The sequence below is a fragment of the Canis lupus genome, chromosome 17, assembly GCF_003254725.2.
Source record: "Canis lupus dingo isolate Sandy chromosome 17, ASM325472v2, whole genome shotgun sequence".
Taxonomy (NCBI): domain Eukaryota; kingdom Metazoa; phylum Chordata; class Mammalia; order Carnivora; family Canidae; genus Canis; species Canis lupus.
The window spans coordinates 53,616,396-53,637,576 of NC_064259.1; the positions used below are offsets into that span (position 1 = coordinate 53,616,396).

General features: G+C 41.7%; 1 protein-coding gene across 6 annotated transcripts in view; it reads left to right on the top strand.

The window, feature by feature from the left end:
* The window catches only part of SLC22A15 (solute carrier family 22 member 15), an 81,518-nt gene that overhangs the window by 55,553 nt on the left and 4,784 nt on the right, over positions 1 to 21,181 (top strand). For 4 of the 6 annotated variants that reach the window (XM_025453410.3, XM_035700790.2, XM_025453412.3 and 1 more), the window contains 4 exons: positions 2,335 to 2,475; positions 4,678 to 4,763; positions 17,806 to 17,926; positions 19,420 to 19,492. In XM_025453410.3, the coding sequence (XP_025309195.1) occupies positions 2,335 to 2,475; positions 4,678 to 4,763; positions 17,806 to 17,926; positions 19,420 to 19,492 (421 nt within the window). Of the gene's footprint in view, positions 1 to 2,334; positions 2,476 to 4,677; positions 4,764 to 17,805; positions 17,927 to 19,419; positions 19,497 to 21,181 lie in introns of all 6 variants that reach the window. The other 2 variants (XM_035700791.2, XM_049095491.1) reach the window with 1 other exon arrangement.

Sequence of the window (21,181 nt, forward strand, 5' to 3'; positions counted from 1 at the left end):
ATTTTATATTTTACACAGCCAAAGGAGTTCTTCTCAAATAAACCTCTTCCCCCTGGGCTCCAAATGCTAAAATATGCCATAATAGAGACAGTGTCATTGCACATAACTGCTGTTGTTTTTGAAGATGCCATAAAACTCAAGTCTTTTCTGTGGATCTGTCATCGAAGAAGGCCCTTACCAGGGAGTAAAATGATACCTCTGTGTTTCACATCTGTTCCTTTGGTTATTTCCCACACTAGTACTTTTTTTTAAATAGTTCTTTGATGCCCTAAATATACTGTTAAATATTTTGCAAGCATTCTAAATTTTTATTGAAGCCCATAAAAAGGATTGAAATGATTTTAATAGCTGTAATTATGCATCCCAATGACCCACTTGCCATTAAGGAACCTCGTGAGCAGAGTCCCTGCCTTGGGACCATAGTCCCTCCTTTCCCATGCTCTCCCACCACTGGCAGGTTCTGCATGCCTCTCATGTCCTGAACTGGCTTAGTTTATTTGTGTCTGACTTGCTACTATTCAAACTGTGTTTAAATATGTATGTGTGTTTCCATGGTTGGAATTACTTCACTGGGATATATATATATATATATATATATATATATATATATATATTTTATTTATTTGGGTTTTATTTTGTTTTTGAGAGAGAAGGAGCATGAGAGCAAGCAGAGAGAGGGGTAGAGGGGCAAAGAGGGGGAGGGGGGAATCCCAGGATGCGAGCTTGGTCTCACAACCCTGAGATCGTGACCTGAGCCAAAATCAAGAGTTGGATGCTTAACCAACTGAGCTACCTAGGAGCCCCAGGATTTCTGTGTTCAGTGCAGAGTAGTCACACACTGATACACACAACACATGGCAGAAGAGGGTGTTTACTGCAGGTAGAAAGGATTTTTAAAATAGTTTAGAAAGCTGCATGGGTTTAAATTTGTTTACCTTACTGCTTGCAGACAAGCTGCTAGGGACAGGGAACACAGACAGCCCAGTGTCACCTTGCATCCTCACACATGATGGCCTGGCTCCGACACTGCTCATCATCCTTAGTACACGAGTGACAGCTCCACCCAGTGAGCTGTAGCAGGAAGTAGGTGCTGCCACTGGCTCATTTGCCAGGGAGGGATGACCCACTAAGCAGTCCATCTCCGGCCCTTTCGCCTCCTCCTGTCTCTCTCCTGTTCCCTGCAGCCCCTTCTTAATAGCCCTGGACACATGACCCACTTTGCTGTTTTGGCAGATATGGAAAGAAAGCTTTCCGTCTTCTGTTTGATCTCCTTATAGCCATAGCTCATCGGATGTTTTCTAAGGAAACCTAAGGGAACCAAACAGGAACTTCCCTGTAATAAACACCTGTCAAGCTGAATTGCAAAAACATAAAAACTGATGGATTTTCAAAGCCTGCAGTACATTTGGTAGAAATGTATGGTTTACAAAATGTGTTCATAGACTAGTAAAGCCTAGTTTTAGGGTTTTGCTTTTGTTCATTCTGTTCTGTTTCATTTTATTTTCAATAATTCCATTTCCTAGGCACAGACGTTTGTTTGTTTCTTTGTCAGAGAAAGCCCCAGCTTGGAGCTTCAGGATGGCTCTTTGTTGGGCTTATGAGCTCCCGGGCTCCTCAGTTCCTGGCCCATGGGAGGTAGGATCAGTACCTGGCACAGTGCCTGCTGCCTAGCAGGCTCTCCCCAAGTGTTGCAGCAAGAGCATGCAGAAATAGACTGATGGCTTCTCAAAGGGTCCTTCCTCAGCTGCTCCTCCTGGAGGATCCAGCCCCTGCTGGGCTCCTGGTCTTCTCTTTCCCATCTGGATGTTGGCAGCATAGACACCTGGCAAATGCTGGGCGAGTTGAGAACCTGGTCAAGGGTTGGAGGGCCAGTCATTTCTGGCCTGCAGGTGACCCACTGGCCATCCAGTCGCTTCTCAGCACTCATTCTCAACACCATCCTCTGTTGGCTTTCCCCTTGGGAGCTCTTTTCTCGAGTCATTTTGACAATATCACAGCAGTCGCCTGTGGCAAGTGTTCCATAAACTGCCGGATTAAATAAAGCGAGAATAGTCATTGTCTTCTATTAAATGCAGATATGCCTGATGAAAGGACAGACAATGTCTTTGCCCTTTTGGGAGCCGGCCAAAAAGCATCTAGCTGTAGCTCAACGGCCCCTTTCATTTGTATTTTTTTTCCTAGTATAAATGTAGGTTGCGATAGGAAGGTCACTGGGAACGTCAAGCTTATTGCTTTAGACAGATGACATTATACTGAGCTAGTGATTGAATCTTCTCTGGCAGATTCTCATATGCTTTTTCTGTTGGCTTTCTTGTCTCTTATCCCCAACTGCAGGTTTGTGTGCAGCTTGGTGTACTATGGCCTCACTCTCAGCGCAGGCGATCTAGGCGGAAATATTTATGCCAACCTGGCCTTGTCCGGCCTCATAGAGATTCCCTCTTACCCTATCTGCATCTACTTGATTAATCAAAAATGGTGAGTATAGATGAATATGAAATGCAGCACATAGGGTACGCACATATACATGCCCTTAAATCCATAAGTACTTAAGTTCTGTTGTCTTTGTCCATAGGCAGTATCTGCTAAGTGCTTCATGGTGATTAGAATGCTTTTCAGACCAAATGCAGTTGGAATTCATTTTTTAGTGTGGTATTTCTTGGGTTTTGTGTTTATGAGTTTTTCTGCAGGATATCAATCCAATATGGAAATACACTACCACTGGAAGGTTTTGCATAGTCTGTGTGTAATCTGAGAGCCCCAACAGATAAGGTTATTGACTCTCTGGAGATAGAACTCCATGGACCCAGCCCCTATCATCTAGAAGTCCTTACATAAGGCATAGAACTGGAGGACCTGACAAGACTTTTCTTAACCTCTTAAGGCCCACTCGACTTTGTTGAGGGGAGGAATGCATCCTGCTTTTGCTACTTGTCAGCAGGCAGTTTAGCAATGCTTTTTAAAAGCTCTTTTATAGAGCACCTTTCTCAGTTTCCTTAGGTCACTTCTGTTACTGAGCCCCTGACCAGGGCAACTGAGCATCCCACTCAGGGTGAACCAGCTGGATTGTGCCATTTCTCATTTTCCAGAAATCCTCATTTTAACCCAAACAGTGTTCCTTTTGCGTGATGCACAGTGCTATTGTCGTGGATAGCGGGCTCAGTGCGTTTTGAAGGGCAGGTTGGGATTCTGTTCAGCTGAAGGCTTTTCTCTGGGAGCGGTCCCGGTCATCTCCGCTGACCCCTCTATTAGTGACTGAACTTGCTGTCATTGCAGTCCAAGAGCCAAGTCCGGCTGCACATTCAGAAATCTGTCTGCATCACCTCTAGGGTGCCAGACATCCCTCATTTGTGTTGTCACAGCTTCTGTGCATGCCTCTGATGACCACATAAGGTTTTAGAAGGATGCCATCCCAGGGAGTAGCCTGTATGGCTTTGTATCCCTACTGCCTGCCTAGCATGGTGCCTGTCCGTTGAAAGGCGTTCAGTACTGATGTTAAATGAGGTGCCACGAACTGGAGGCTCACATGCTGTCCCGTTTCCCAGCTGTAGTTTTATGGCTGTGCCAGGGGATGGCTTTGACAAGTTAGCTTCCATGTACTTATCCTTAAACTAGGACTTATAAAATTCCCTGGCAGAGTTGTTACAAAGGTCACAAGCACTACCAGAGTTCCTCCAAGGGACCTACCACGTCATAGGCCCTTAGGGAGGGGAGGCTTGTTAATGCCAGTCCCTTTCCCCCAAGCCTCCAGCTCTTCTTTGAAAATTATTTCCCTTAATAAAGTGTGCAACACACATCACTTAATTCTGACATACTAGCAAGAAATGTCTTTCAGTTTGTATTTTTAAGAGAGAGAACTTTGTTTTACAGTGTTTAAAATTTGCAATGACGTGGATGGAACTAGAGGGTATTGTGCTGAATGAAGTGTCAGAGAAAGACAAATACCCTATGATTTCACTCATATGGGAAGTTTAAGAAACACAGCAGAGGAACACAGGGGAAGGGAAGGAAAAAATAAGAGGGAAACAGGGAGGCAAACCATAAGAGGCTTTTAACTATAGAAACGAACTGAGGGTTGCTGGAGGGGAGATGGTTCGGGGGTTGGGGTAACTGCGTCATGGGCATTAAGGGGGCACTTGATGTAATGAGCACTGGGTGTTGAATACAAGTGATGAACACTGAGCTCTGCCTCTGAAACTATTCATACACCGTATGTTAATTCATTGATTTTTAACTAAAATTCAAAAAATGAACTGCTAAAAGATTCATGTAATGAGGAGAGGAAGTAAGCTGGAAGATTGCGCTCTCCATGGTTCATTTGCATCCTCCGGGAGATGTAGAGCAGAGCACATGCCATACAGGTTCATAGTGAGGATTAAGTAAGATACTCAGTGGAAGGCATCAGCACTGCCTGAAACACAGTGAACCTCACAGAGATAGAATGATTCTCTGTTCTTTTCCTGCACACGCCATTCCATTCTGCCATCCAGCTGGTTTTCCCTTGTTTTGTGATGGTTACGTATTTTATGTCCCGGTCAGTCACATTTGCCACCCATTCCTTAAGCAACGATGAACATATATAATGAAACCGGGGACATTTCAGAAAGAAGGTTCAGGAGATGAAGCAGATGAACTTATAAGATCCTCGAGAGAAATGTGTCATTTCTTTCTATTGTTTAGGTTTGGTCGGAAGCGCACATTAGCAGCATTTCTGTGCCTAGGAGGACTGGCTTGTCTTATTGTAATGTTTCTTCCAGAAAAGAAAGGTATGCCTTTCAGAATTCTACAGAAGGGTTTTGAACAGCACTTTTATTACAATGAATCTCAATATAGTAGAGAGATTACCATATGCCATGCTTCATTTCTGTGATTGCATATTATTTAGTGATTGTGTGGGGTATAATGGGCCAGATTCTTCCCATTGCCTAAACTATTCTCTGGGTGAATAATGTGCTTAGAGGTGCACTATTAATTCTTTCAGGCGATTAAGCTACCATCTGGGGTGTCTGGGCTGCGGTACCGGTGATGTTAGAGTTGTTTATTTGATGATGGGGAGGACCATTTAGCTCTGCAGAGAGAGAAACTCCATCCAGGGCTACAAATTGCACTCCCCATCCCAGCCAATCACAGATCAGAGGTCAGAGCCGCTGATTCTCAAAGGCAGCCTTGGCACCCTCGGCATATCCATCCATATTCCCAGGGCACCCTGATGGTAACAGCATAATAAGAGTGATAGGGACTCCTGGGTGGCTCAGTGGTTGAGCATCTGCCTTCAGCTCAGGGCGTGATCCTGGAGTTCCAGGATCAAGTCCCATATCAGGCTCCCCTGGGGGGCTTGCCTCTCTGCCTGTGTCTCTGCCTCTCTCTGTGTCTCTCATGAATAAATAAATAAAATCTAAAAAAAAAAAAAAAAAGTGATATTCACTGTTGGTGACAACTGACATTTTCTCAGTATTATATAAAGTATGAACAAAACATCTTTAGGAAATCTGGTGTTTTTATATATTTGTAGCTTTGCTGTGCATCCTCATCTAACTTGATTTCTGCCCCTCTATAGAAATTATATAGACAGTGATGGTTCTCAATCTTTTTTTTTTTTTTTTTCTTTGCTCTGGCACACCTAAGGAAGCTAGCTATTGTGTCAAAGACTGATTTCTGGCAATAAAGAATGGATTATAACACACTGCAGCTGGGGCATATGGTACAACAAAATCCCTCCTGTGGGGGCTTTGGGATCTTAATAGGCCTCCATCTTGGAGCTTTTACTTCAGTGCGAATCGTGAGGCAGTTTATGTAAAGTTTGACAGCTGCTAGAAACACAAGAATTTACTTCCTGACACAACATATCACATATGAAACACTCCTTTGATCATTGCTTCTCCTTGAGATTCAGTTGTAGCAGTGTCTCACTGAAGACCCCCAAGGCCACATATTCTAGTTCTGTAACCCTCCAGAACACTTGCTGTGCTGCTGGTTGCCATCTCAAGTTCTATGCCTTGAGTCCAGGGGACAGTTTGCTCCCTACTGTGGATGTGACTCATATTTAGATCAACCTTATAGTGATTTTCATGGAATCACAGAAACTAGAAAATTCAGTAAGTTTGCCTAGTTCTTATTCTCCAAGGAAATCGTCACCTCTGCTAGTGCCAGAAAAGGGAGAGTCCTCAGCTCTCACCTTCCTGTGGGTTTATAGAACCAAGCACCCAGTTCTGTTTGTCTGGGATAGGCTGTAGCAGGCTTAGAGTCATAGGTTGAGATTCAGATTTTGTTTTTCCTAGGCAACTTGGAAATTCAGTTTCTTTCTTTCTTTCTTTCTTTCTTTCTTTCTTTCTTTCTTTCTTTCTTTCTTTCTCTCTCTCTCTCTCTCTCTCTCTTTCTTTCTTTCTTTCTTTCTTTCTGATTTATTTATTCATGAGAGACACAGAGAGAGGCAGCGAGAGAGGCTGTAGCAGGCTTAGAGTCATAGGTTGAGATTCAGATACTGTTTTTCCTAGGCAACTTGGAAACTCAGTTTCTTTCTTTTCTTTTCTTTTCTTTTCTTTTCTTTTCTTTTCTTTTCTTTTCTTTTCTCTTTTCTTTTCTTTTCTTTTCTTTTTCTGTTCTTTTCTTTCTTTTCTTTCTTTCCATGAGAGACACAGAGGCAGCAAGAGAGGCAGAGGGATGATCAGGCTCCATGCAGGGAGCCCGATGTGGGACTCGATCCTGGGATTCTGGGATCACACCCTGAGCGGAAGGCAGACACTCAACCACTGAGCCACCCAGGTGCTCCAGTTGCTTTCTATCTGTAATAGTCCTGTGTTCTCTTTGTTGCCTGTAAAGAAACATTTTTCCTTGTTGCCATAAGCACCCCTGTAACCTGTCACACCTCTGCCAGCCTGCCCAGTTAATGTCTTTCTTCCTGCCACATAGCTATGCACTTCAGGGAAATGACCCCCCAGCCCAACACTGTGCACATGGCCCTTTCTACAAAAGCCCAAAGTGAAAGGATATGTGAGATGTGTGGTCTCCATCCAGACCCGTCCTCACTCTCTGCTCACTTCAAGTCTGTTTTAAGAGAGAGAAGCTCAAGCCCTTTGTTTGGCTGTGCCCCTGGGTGGACAGGGAATAAGGAACAGCTAGCAGGATATCTTTCGTACTCCAGGAGTATGTCTCAGCAACTTGGTACCTCTGTTATATCTAGAAAAGTAGACATCCGGTCTATTTTTGAAGATTTCTAGGAAAAGAAACCTCACTGTGTCCCTTAGAAAATTCTATTTTTAATAGCCATTAGAACGGGCCTCTTCCACCACAACTGAGCCCATTTCCTTTCCTTTTAATTCACCACCAGAGATGGAGAAAAGATGGCCGGTCCCTTTTCTTGCATAATCCTTTCTATATTTGCTGGGAGTGTTCTTAAGTATTCCTGAATCTTTTCTTCATTGAGCTGAAACAATTTGTTCTTTAAACTTTCTTTGAACCTTTCACACTTACTCCTTAGAGCATTTCGATGGCTCAGTTTTAAATCTGTTTTTTTCAAAGTTCTGAACCTTAAGCTACTTCTTATAGAAGTTCTGATAAATATATATTAAGAGAGAGATCTAATAGTTTGAAAACCTCTGTTAGCATCTTGTGTGAGCTTGGAGACCACACATCTTCTCACTGCTTTTTATGTCCATTTTCCCTTACTTTTTCCCACTAAACACATTCACTGTCTTCTTTCTGACAATGTAGATGTCCCAGTGCTGGCCGACTTTTGTTTTGGTACCTATGTATGATTGTGGTTCTCTGTGTCAGAGGCGCAGACAGACATATAGACAGGTACACCCCTAGAAGAAACAGCCAGTAAGCTAGAAAACAGATGATTTGGCATTCCTTAACTTGTGGTTTATAGTTATTAGGCAAAGTAGCCTGCCCAGTGCATATTTGCACATTGGTTGGCCTCCAAGTAAATGTTCTCCCTGGGGATAGTTTACCAGGTGGCCACTAATATTTTTCTACAGATTTCTCATTATTCATTTTACCTGATTTCTGTCCTTGCTCAAAAGACCCTAATTAAACCTACAGTACTGTCATTTATAAAGGTTAACTATATACTGGGTTCTCTTCATATATAGAAGATAATATGTAATGTCCCCATTTCATACAGCAACTAAAGTTCAGTTGGGTCAAGTAACTTGTCTGAGTTTGCACAGCAAATAAGCAGCACACCCAGGATTCAGATTTCAGGTCTTTCTGACTCTAAAATCAGTGCTGTTTGAGGGAATGCTGTTTTGCCCACTTAGAGTTTTATAACTAGAGTATTCATTGCACATGGTGAAGCTCTTGTCTTAGAGAATTAATACCAACTAATTAGAGCTGGTTCTTCACTCTTCAGTAGGCAGGTCTGATGGGAATGGGCCAGGGTTCAAGAACCCAGATTGTCAGAGTGACACTGAGCTCTTGTTGGCAAGGTCCTGGCAGTTGTGGTCCTGCCAGAGACCAAGTACTAGGGAGTCATAGCACACAACCAGATAAACGAGTTTCACAGGTGAAAGAGTACCCTCAGACTCTACTCTGAGCTCCTTTATATCTCATTTCTTTTATCAACCTCTGTCCATTTTTTATTCACTTGACTTCTCTAGTGCTTGCCATATACAGGATGCTATTCATAAACAAGACCTAAACCCTTGACTCAAGAGGCTTATAGTCTGTTAGGGAAAATGACTGATTAGAGAACAACAACAACAACAATAAAAGTCAGAAGGTACCATATGAGAATTGACAACAAAATGCTATGGGGACTTGAACTTCAGACCACAATCTTAATGGAGACCAGCTTTCCTCCTGTGTTAGACAACTGTAAACCCAGACAAACTATAAGAAGCACTGTCAGACACTGGACAAGAGGCTACACAGGACAGACAGTGATCCCTAATAGGAAGGAAATAAAGTGCTCCCTAAGAGTTACATAGCCTAGCATCTCTGAGCCACTGTACAAAGACTGGGAGCCCAGCAAATCTCAGTGCTTTACTATATTGAAAAGACAGTATTAAAACTTGAGGAGGCCAAATTTTCAAGAATTGGCTGGAAAAAATACTGAAAAGGAATAAGATACACAGAGGAAGAACTCCAGATATCTGCAGAAGGGGCCTCCGAGTCTTTGGCTGCTTACTGATCTCTGTATGAGTTTGAGGAAGCTACTGAGGTCACAGAGGACCACCAGTAAGCAGCATTCAGAGCAGTTCTTGGAACCCAAGGCCATGCCTAGTTTCTTTTCAGCCAGATATGCTGTGCTAGGTAGAGACCTCCTGAGTCAACATAGCCCTACACTAAAGGCTGTTCTATGCTTGCCCTCAAAGTACTTTAAAAGTCTGAGAAGGATGAAGTGATTCCAAATAACTTAACTGCATCCCAGAACAAAGAGCAACAGTATTTAAAGGAATACAACAAAATCCAGCACCTAACAATATAACATCCACATTGTATGGCATCCAACCAACATTACCAGGCAGGAAAATACCACCAGCAACCAGGAGACATATCAATAGAAACAAAGCCAGAAATGACCCAGATCAAATGAGGAGACAAGAACTTTAAAACAGCTATTATCAATATGTTCCACATGTTTAAGAAGATAGAAGAAAGTATGATCATCCTGAACGGAGAAGTAGAGGATATAAAAAAGACATCGTGTGACATCTAGAGATGAAGCATACATTATATGAAAAAAAAATGCAGTGAATGAGATTACCTAGAGAAGAAAAGATCAGTGAAAAGACAGAACAAAAGAAAGTATGCAAAATGAAGCAGGAAAATATAATTGGATGAAAAGTTAACAAAAAAAGCATCAATGAGTTGTAGGACAATACCAAGCCTAACATATTTGTAATTGGAGTCAAAGAAGGAGATAGTCAAGAAAAAATTACTTGTAGAAAAGATGGTCAGATATTTTTGACATTTGATGAAAGCTATAAACACATAACAAGAAAGTTTGTTCATCAAGGATATGTAAACAGTCCTGACTGTGCAGGCGTCTACAAAATACATGAAGCAAAATTGGATAGAATTGAAAAAATAGACAAATCCGAAATTACAGTTCAATATTTCAGTACCCTTCAACTATTGATAGAAAAATCAGACAGCAAAACTACAGATATGAAGACTTGAACTTGACCTAACTGCCATTTGTCAAACCCTCTACCCTAACACAGCAGAATGTGCATTCCATCTGAAGGACACATGGAACATTTACCAAGTGTTTGGGCCATAAAATAAGTTTCAATAAATTGAAGAGAATTGAAATATTCCAAAAATAGTTATTTGATGAGAATGGAATTAAGCTAGCCATCAGTAACTGAAAGGTATCAGGGAAATCCTCATATATCTGGATTTTAAAAACCACTCTTCTAAAAACCCACAAGTCAAAGAAGAAAGGAAATCACAAAGGAAATTAGAAAATTTTAATTGAACAATAATTAAAGTTTAGCATATGGAAGTTTGTGGGATGCAGTAAAGCGGTGCTTAGAGAAAAATTTAATTGAAAATGTCTGAATAAAGTTGTCTTCAAATTAATGATGTAAGCTTCTTTCTTAAAAAAAATAGACAAACTTAAAAAAAATGACAAATTAAGCACAAAACAAGGACGAGGAAGCAAATAATAAGCAAAAATCAATGAAGTAAAAACAGGAAAACACTAGGAGAAAAAAAATCAATGAAACCAAAAGTTGGTTGTTGAAATCCATAAGATCTGTAAACTTCTAGCCACATGAATAGAGGAAAAAGAGAGAAGATGCACATTGCCAATATCGGGAATGAAAGAGGGGAACCTATAGTATCTGTCACCATTTATAAGGGAATATTGTGAACACTTTTATGCCAGTAATTCAAATTGGGCAAAAATGGATCACTTCCTTGAAAGATACAAGCTACCAATGTATACTCAAAAACACAATTAACCTAAATACCCCTCTATCTATTCAAGAAATTGAATTTGTAGGTAAAAACATTCTTACAAGAGAATTCCAAGCCCAGATGGCTTCACCAGTGAATCCTGTGAAACACTTAAAGGAAGAAATAACACCAATTCTATATATTCTCCCAGAAAATAGAAAAGGAAGGAATACTCTTCCAACTTAATTTGTGAGGTCAGCAATTATCGTGATGCTAAAACCAAAGAAAGACTTTACAAGAAAACTGTAGATCAGTATAGATGCAAAAATCCTGAACTAAATATTAACAAATTGAATTCAACAGTGCACAAAAAAGGGTAGTATGTCATGACCAAGCAGGGTATATGCTACCAATGCAGGGTTAGTTTGACATTCAAAGGCTAATTGGTGTTATTCACCATTTTAAAAAGCCAAAAGAAAAAAAATCATATCCTGTCAATACAAGTAGAAAAAGCACTTGTCAGAATTCAATATCCATTCATTATAAAAACCATAAGAAACTGAAGTAATTGATAAAGGGCATCAAGGGAAAGCCTACAGCTAACATCACATTTGATGGTGAAAAAGTAAATACTTGCTCCCTAAGATCAGGACAAAGGCAAGGATGTCCATTCTTACCACTTCTGTGGACATTGTACTGAAATTACTAGTGAATATGACAAGGCAATAGAAAGAAATTAAAGGGATCCAGGTTGGAATGGAGAAGTAAAACTGTTTTTATTCACAAGACTACATGGTTGTCCCCATAGAAAATCCTAGGGAATATACAAAAAAATCTACTAAAATTAATACATGTGAACACTTTTATTTCTATGTATTAGCAACAAACAAAACTGAAAGAAAATACCATTTATAATAAATAAAAATGAAATATATTTAGGGGTAAATTTTACAAAATATATTTGAGACCTGTAGAGAACTATGAAATACAAAACATTGATGAGAGAAAGTCAAAGAAAATACTAAATAAATGAATTGGTGGTGATTAATAATTAATTAATAATAAGTATTATTATTACATAGAGAAATTACCATGCTCAGGGTCAGAAGATCTTGTTTAAGGCATCAGTTCTCCCCGAATCAGTCTATCTTCAGCACAATCTCAATACAATTTCCAACAGACTTTTTGTGGAGAAAAAGATTGACAAGTTAATAACAAAATTTTTTATGGGCATGTAAAGGATCTAGAATAACCAAAATAACTTTTACCAAGAAAAAGAAAGTCGGAGGATTTATCCTACCTGATTTTAAAACTTATTACAAAGTTAATCAGTATATTATATTGCAGATAGGAATGGCTGTATAGATAATAGAATTTAGTATGAAATAAACCCATGCATACGGTCAGTTTGTTTTTTTGTTTGTTTGTTTGGTTTGGTTTGGTATTTTTTATTTTATTTTTATTTTTTTGGTTTATTTTATTTTTTGGCCTGAGATTTTGATCACTTATTAAAAATGTTTTATCCAATTGTAACATACATAAAATTGCACACAGTCAATTGATTTTTAGCAAAGATGACAAGTCAGTTAAATGAGGAAACGATAATCTTTTCACCAATTGGTGCTGGGATAATTGGATGTCCATGTGCAAACAATTTTACATCAATTTGCTTGTCACATCATATACAGTAATTAACTCAAAATGGATGGGAGACTCAAACGTAAAGGCTAAAACTATACAAGCTCTATAAGAGAATGTAGAAGAAAAACCTTACTGCAATTTAGGCAAATATTTCTTAAATGAGACAGAAAACGAAAAAAAAAATTTATTAGTTAGACTTCAAAATGAAAAACTTTTGTTTTTTGAAAGACATAAAGAAATGAAGAACAAGGCACAGACTGAGAAAAGTAATTACAAAGCATATACCTGATGAGGACTTATACCCAGAATATAGAATTGGACTCTTGCAGCTTAATAATAAGAAAAAAAATTGGGCAGAAGATTTGAACGGACGCTGCTCCAAAGGGACAAGAAAATGGTCAATAAGCATGGGAAAAGATGTCCAATCATGTGACATTAGGGAAATGGAAATCAAAATCACAATGAGATATATACCAGTATGCACCTGTTAGAATGGCTAAAATTAAAATTACCGTCATTGGCAATGATGAGGAAGAACCAGGCTGATAGAAATGTAAAATGGACACTTTGAAAAACATTAGTAGCTTATTTAAAAGGGAAATATACATTTGCACTTGCACTCACTTTTTTTTTTTTTTTCTGTTGGAGCATCTGTAACTTTCAGCACACACTTGTTTGAAACAGAGGTGTACCCCCGACCCCTTGTCAGCACCCTCTGACAAGGACCTTGACACTCATGCCTGTATCTCCAGCTCTGCTTGGCCCAGCGTGGAACATGCTTAGCCTGCACACACGGAGGGGCGAGGGGATGGGGAGCGTGGCAGCATGGAGTGCCTGGGCAGCTCGAGGACCAGGGTTTGTTCTGACTCCGGGCTGTACGGGAGTGTGCCCACAGCAGGTGCTCGGTGCGTGTGTGCTGAGTGTGGCTGTGCGAAGGGAGAAAGGCACACTACTTCAGGGGGTCCTAGGAGGGGCCTGGGCTGAAGGGCAGACAGTGCAGCGGGGCCCAGGGACCTCCAACCAACGCATCAGCGAGGGCTTCCTGAAGGAAACGGGGTCTTGCTGGGCCTTGACAGGTAGAACTTGGCCTTGTGAAGGGGGGACCAAGGGGGCAAAGACCTGCTACAGCGAGGAGGAGGCAGGCACACAGGCTACAGAGGGGGTTCGTGAGGCTGAAGATTCAGAAGGGCCGTGGGTGCAGCTAAGGCTCTTGAAAAGTCCTCTCTGGATTCTGGAACTGATAGCAGAAAGGTAATGGGATTAAAGCAGTGCTTTGGAAAGGCCACTCTGGGACAGAGGGGAGCAGCTGGGGACGTGGTGGAGCAAGCAGGAACCAGCTTTGGAAAGCAGAGGAGAGAGGAGGCCTGAGCTGTGACAGCCCCACGAGGGGGAGATGAGGGACACCATAATCCTCATCTTCGCCAACAAACAGGACCTGCCTGATGCCACGAAACCCCATGAGATCCAGGAGAAACTGGGCCTGACCCGGATTCAGGACAGGAACTGGTATGTGCAGCCCTCCTGTGCCACCTCAGGGGATGGACTCTATGAGGGGCTCACATGGTTAACCTCTAACTACAAATCCTAATGAGCATTCTCCACCTATCCCCCGGAAGGAGAGAAATCAGAAACCCATTCATAGGATTATCGAGTTATATAAACTCACCATTACCTAGTGAATCAGGGACGCAGATTTACACAAAGACTTTGATGCAAATGTTCATAGTGGCTTTATTAATAATAGCCCCCAAGTGGAAGGAACCCGAATACCCATTGGCTGAAGAATGGATAAACTAATTGTGGCATATTCATACAGTGAAATACTGCTTAAGAACAACAACAAAAGAATTGAACTCTGACCTACCGATACACACAACAACATGGATAAATATCAAAAACATTAAATGCTAACTAAAAGAAGCCAGACACAGAAGTCTACAAATTGAATTATTTTATTCATGTGAAATTTTAGAAATGGTGAAACTATAGTGACAGAAATTTGTGCATATATGTTATTTTTCTTTTAAAAAAAAAAAAGTGTATGGGGGATCCCTGGGTGGCGCAGCGGTTTAGCACCTGCCTTTGGCCCAGGGCGCGATCCTGGAGACCCGGGATCGAATCCCACATTGGGCTCCCGGTGCATGGAGCCTGCTTCTCCCTCTGCCTATGTCTCTGCCTCTCTCTCTCTCTCTCTGTGTGACTATCATAAATAAATAAAAATTTAAAAAAAATTTTTTTTAAATGTATGGAAAGCAAATAATTTTGGGGAGTTTTTTGCCCACCTGTGTATCATAGCAAAGAGCATACTGCTATCTTAAAGATATTTAACATATGCATGAGCAACCAGAAATTTTCCATAATCACTCAGTGAATGAAGCAGATAATTTTTTAAAAAATTTGTTTGCAAGAGAGAGCATAAGTAGGGAGGGGAAGAGGCAAGGAGAAGCAGAAGGAGAGAGAGAAGCAGGCTCCCCCGCTGAGCAGGGAGGCCATTGTGCTCCATCCCAGGACCCTGGCATCATGACCTGAGCCACAGGCAGGTGCTTAACCAACAGAGCCACCCAGGCACCCCTGAAGTAGATAAATAAGTTGAATTTTTACTATTTGAGGTCAGTGAAATATGACTATAACATACTGAGACTTTTTTTTTCTGGCAACCTCAGATGGGCTCTGAGAAAACTTTCAGATAGCTGGTTCTAAAAATGATGTCCTTAGAGCTGCATCATTGGAATAAACTTAAAACCTCTCACATTCAGTGCTATAAAGGATACGGGTGTTTTGAGAATTACCTTTTTTCCCCTCACCAATAATTGAGTTTAGTTTTCCTTTTTAAATTACCTTTTTTTTTACCCAAACAGTCACTTTGGACATTTGCTGGTAATAGCCAGTAACATCTGATTTTATTTTCAGATAAAGAACCAAAGTCAGGAATCAAAGGAACCAGCCCAGTGGCTGCAAAGCACTCCTGAACATTGACTCAGGATGACCAACAGCCCAACAGCTCCCCAGGCAGGAGCCCCAGAAAGGATAAAAAATAATTTTCTAATAAACAGAGCTATCTGACATTGATACGGGCTACCTTGGGATAAGGTAATCTCCCCCAGGTTCAAGTGGTGACTGCAGACTCCATTGTCAGGACCACAGGAGAGAAGTTTTTTCAGGCATCTGATGAGATGTTAGGCTGACGTGAGTGCTCTGTGCATACGTGGCTGGACCCTGGCTCCCCAAATGGGTTACAGCTGGAAGCGTCCTGAGTTTTACGTGAAAGACTTCTTCCAGCTTTGGATCTTGTGGGTGTTTGGATAAAACCCTTCTGTGGTGTGCCATTTAAATTCAATTTTCGGGATAGCAATCCCCTAACCTGTTGTTAAAGATGTTACAGAGTGTTGCTATACAGCTCTGAAAGATGCCATCATGTATGGGTTGAAAACAGTCCCAGAGATCATTTGCAGTAGAGCAAATGAGCATATTCATGTTTGCTTCAAAGCTACCGAATACCTTTTCTTGACACACTTAAGTTTTCTGGAAAATAATTGATGAATTGCCCTTACAATTGTTATAATGGAAGTGATTGTTAGATCTCAGGCGCAGACATATATCTTGGAGTAAACGTTGAAGACAGAGTTCTTTTTCCAGAAGCATTTATGGCTTAAAATAATATATTCAGTACTTTAAAAAGCTAGCATCTTCTTCCAAATGGCCTGGCAGAAGAGGAGAAAGCCCCAGATGGTCGGGTTGGGCAGTGCCTGGGCCACTGTGTCGAGGACACCATCTTTAATGTAGATGAAGATTTATTTCATAGTCCAGCCGGGAAGGTGAACCATATTTTAGGATGGGGTATTTAAATGCCTCCTTCCTTAGAAGTTGAGAGAGCATGAACACAGATTCTTTTTCACTAAATTAATCCCCATTGCAGTCCTTCTACGTATTTGTTCAACAAATAGCAAGCACCACGGAGTATTATACTATGGGAGATGGTGCAAGGGGCACAGATACAAACGAGATACCAGCCTTCCCCTGAAGTATCTTGAAATATATTTGGGGCAGATGAGATGGAAGAGGAAGCAGCTACATGAGTGTTTCTGAAGCATGGCAGTTGAATAGATCAGGGACTAGAGATAGTGGAGGTCAAAGGAAGGAAGGAATATTGCTTGTGAGTTATTTAAGGGAAGAGTGGTTTCTGTGAGCCATGCAGGCAGCCCCAAGGAAGGGGACAAGTGTATTCTATTTGGCAGAAATGTCAAGGAGGATGAGAGGAAATTACTTTGGTGATTAGGACCTCGCTGTTGACCTTCAGGAGGAGGACTTTGAGGAGAGCATGCTCTCAGAAGCCAGATTGTAGTGAGCTACAGGGCAGAGAAATTGGGGAGATGAAGGATTGGTCACTCATTGATGATGTCTGCCGGTGAAGGGGAAAGTACAACAGAGTCAATGAGATTTTTTTTTTCCTCAGAAGGAAAAATTGTTATTTTGAAAGCAAAGGCTAGTGTGTTATTGAAGGGAGAGGTTAAATATGTTTGAAAGGGAATAATTACACTGTAAGACCCCAGGGAGGATAACGTTAAGAAAGGAAAGAACCACAGGATAATCAGTAGTATTTTGATAGGAAAATGAACAGCCCTAGTATGTGTTTTTGCATTTTATGGAAAGATGTCACATTAGGAAACAAATAGCATTAGTGATCAATAGATTCAAGTAAGAAGTTGAGCAGGAAGAAAGATTAAAAGTAGTTGCACGTTTAGAATCTTGTTCTTTAAAGAACATGAACAATTTATATCCTCTGGTAGTAATTTAACAGGGTTATTCCATGTCTTCCAATGGAACACCAAGAAATGCAAACTGAAGAGAGTTGTTTTCCTGGACCTCACCTCTGCCTCTTGTATCCATCAGACTTACTCTGTACCCGTGCCAAGGCTTGTCATGCTAACCACCATTTCACCTCACTGGTTGTTGAACAAGGTTGAGAAAGAGAGGCAAGGAGCCCCATGGTGGATGCGACTTAACGATCCCCATGAAGCTTGCTTTACTGCAGGGCAGAAGTCTTCCAAGAGCCCTGTCATTGAGGAGTAAGCAATTTTCATCACCCATAATGACCACCCTTTGGAAGATGTCATGGGGACAGCCAGGACACTTGGAAAGTATTTACGTGTGTGTGTTGTGAGGGCCTACCAAGCCTTCTGAATGTGTATTCCGTTATACCCCCTCCTCCCATTTGAGATCAATACTCATGCCTCTGGCTCCTTCAGAATTAACTATGCCATTTAAAGAAATTTTTTTCTCTCTGAAGGACCTCACGGGTGTCACCTTTGTGCTCCTCAGACACAGGTGTGTTTGCGGTGGTGAACAGCCATTCCTTGTCTCTGCTCGGGAAGCTGACGATCAGCGCTGCCTTTAACGTGGTATACATCTACACCTCCGAGCTGTACCCTACCGTCATCAGGTGCGCCTCCCACATCCTGCATGTCTTGCTGTGGGTGCTTGCAGCAACAGAGGCCCAGTTCTCATTCCACCAGGCCCATCGTTAGCGTGCGCCAGCAACAATTCAACAAGCAGGTGTGAGCCCAGAAACTAAATGTGTAGATGATACTCGGGCTACATAGCAGAGAAAACATAGCTGTAGTTTGGCCTGAGTTCCCTCCTGTAAATCGTAAGAGAAGTACTGTCCACTGAATGCATCCATCACCCAGAGAGTGCTCGGATGCCATTTTGTTTTCAGTGGACTGGATTTGTTCAGTCACTCATCCTGTGTCAGGTACATGACAGGCAAGGGGATGAGTCCCTGTTCTCACAGAACCTACATTTTAGCTCAAAATAAGACACATTTTTAAAAAGGTAATTCCGCCCAGTAAGAAGTGAAGATGAGGTGTACCTATTAGTTGTTAAATGTGGTTTCTAATGTGTAGGACCTGCTTGTGGCAAAAAGAACATATGAATTTCCCCTCATAAGTCTGAAAACAAAATGTGAAGGGCAGGGATATAGTTCAGTCTTCTTAGAACTGGCTCTGTTGGCCCAGAAGGTATTCCCTAGCTCTTGTCTTTTTCAAGATCATTCCAGATGTTTTCCCTCATCCATGCAAACTTAATGATTCTTTCTACCTATTAATTTAAAATCTCTTTCCCTCCAATTTTTCCTAGGCTGTCTGTTATTGGCTGGTTATTTCCTAATTATTCCTCTGACCTGTTTTCTCTGGCTGCTGGCTGTGGTACTGGGGGTGACCATTTTGTCCAAACTGGGGTGTTACCAACAATTGGGCTGGGGTGAAAGGGTGATGGGTGGCCACCCCAACTGCAACCACTCTCATTCCCACTTCTTCTCACCTCTTCCATGTCCATACTCCCCAGGAAGGTAATGTTCCTGGTTTCCTGAGAATATGTGCTCAGTTCCTAGTCATATGCCTGACCCTTTATTTTTTATTTTTATTTTTTTTGCCTGACCCTTTAATCGTCAATTAGTTGAAACTAAATAAATGGGCAGACATCTCAGATAATAAACCCCTGGCTCTCCATGAATATATTAGTTCATAGGATATCTCACACACCAAAACCCCCAAGAACATCTGACAAAGAAATACTCACATGGTCATTTCTGTACTGTCCTCTGTAATAACTACAGTGTCTAGTATTATTAACCTCATGTGGCTATTTAAATTTAAATTAATTAAAATGAAGTAAATTAAAAATCCACTTCCTCATTCTCACTAGCCACACTTCAAGTGTTCATAGGTGCAGGCATCTAGTGGCTTCCATATTGGATAATGCAGTTACAGAACATTTCCAGCATTTCAGAATGTTCCAGTTGGCAGCACTGCTTTAAAGGAGCCTGTGTTCCCTCCACTTTGGGATTTATTATTACTATAGGCCCTTGTCCCACAGGGTCTTTACATTCCCTTCCTAAAACTTTACTAATGTTTCCCCCTTTTTTATGCCTTTCAGGAATGTTGGACTTGGAACTTGTTCTATGTTCTCCCGAATCGGTGGGATTATTGCTCCCTTCATCCCCTCACTGGTTGGTTTGTACCTCCTGGTTTTGTTTTTCTAGATTCTCTGCTTTGGAAATGCTTGTGCTTTTGAGTAGAAAGTGGTAATAGGGGTACCTGGGTGGCTCAATTGGTCAAGCATCTGCCTTTGGCTCAGGTCATATCCTAGGGTCCTAGGATCAGGCCCCACATCAGGCTCCCTGCTCAACGAGGAGTTGGCTTCTCCCTCTGCCTCTCCCACTGCTTCTGCTCTCTTTCAAATAAATAAATATTATACATTCTTTAAAAAAAAAAAAAAAAAGGAAAGAAAGTAGTAATGAACAGCTGCTACTTAAGATCAACCTGACCAAGTGTAAACCTTATATCTTTTAGATTACGTATCCCTCAGGGCAGATGAGGTGTTACCCAGGATGCTTTTACCCTGAAGGCTCTGAGTGGTTGCTTATCTACATTCATTGTGGAGAGTTAGCAACAGCCAGCTTGCCCCCTCCTAGGAAGTCACCATTCATAAGTTAATCAATTAGTGAATGTTTATTAAGCTTCTACTGTGTGCTGGGCCCTGTGTTGAGCTCTTCAGCACACATCATCTCGTGTAAGCTTCACAATAACCATGTGAGGTGGGCATTGGTATTACCCTTTATTAAACATGAGAAATTCTTTCAGAAACAGGTCAAGTAACGCCCAAAGGCACACCACTCAGAAAAGAAAATTGGAAAAGAAACATGCCTGACAGTGTGTCTATTAAGAGTTTTTAGCATTTTCTAAATTTCATAGTCAAAAGAAAGGGGATAGACTTAATGGCAGCCCTTAAAGTCCTTCCAGTCTTGAAAGGTTCGGATTCAGAGATGGAATCCATGGAGCCCCTGCGCCTGTCTCTGCTTGGTCTGATCTGTGGCCCTTGCAGCCAGAGCTCATCAAAGGGTGACTAGATTTGCTGTGTAGACAACTGTTCTCCCCACTTCCTAGCAATGCTGGCAGGTTGGGTCCAAGGACCCGGGGAGGGGAGGTTCCCACAGGACCAGCCAAGAGGGTCCTTGGTTTCCTGCAACATGAAAATCAAATGTGAACCAGCAGGAAGTGAAAGCAGAGTTTATCGAAGATCTAGAGAGAGCAGATACAGATGGAGTGACTGGGAGGCTCAGAAAGGAAAGGAGGGAGTCTCATCTTTGTTCAGGGGGCTGGAGGTGGTCTGGTGTACGTGTCCTCTGAGGCATCCAGGGACTGGTTAGAACCGAAGACAAGGGCCCCAGTGTTATTCCTTGGAGCCAGGGGGTCTTGGTGTGGAGATGTCTAGATGTCTAGCTCCCAGTAGTCTGGAATGCGCATCTGATAGCTTCAACTGGTCATTCTCACCTGGTCCTTCCTTAGACGTTATCTGTTCTAGAGAAATCATTAAGTGTTGGCCCCTTACAAGTAGGACCTATGCTATTTGCATTATAAGACCTGTGTCAATCGGAGAAGGACAAACATTATATGGTCTCATTTATTTGGGGAATATAAAAAATAGTGAAAGGGAATAAAGGGGAAAGGAGAAAAAATGAGTGGGAAATAGCAGAAAGGGAGACAGAACATGAGAGACTCCTAACTCTGGGAAACGAACTAGGGGTGGTGGATGGGGAGGTGGGCGGGGGGTGGGGGTGACTGGGTGATGGGCACTGAGGGGGGCACTTGATGGGATGAGCACTGGGTATTATTCTATATGTTGGCAAATTGAGCAC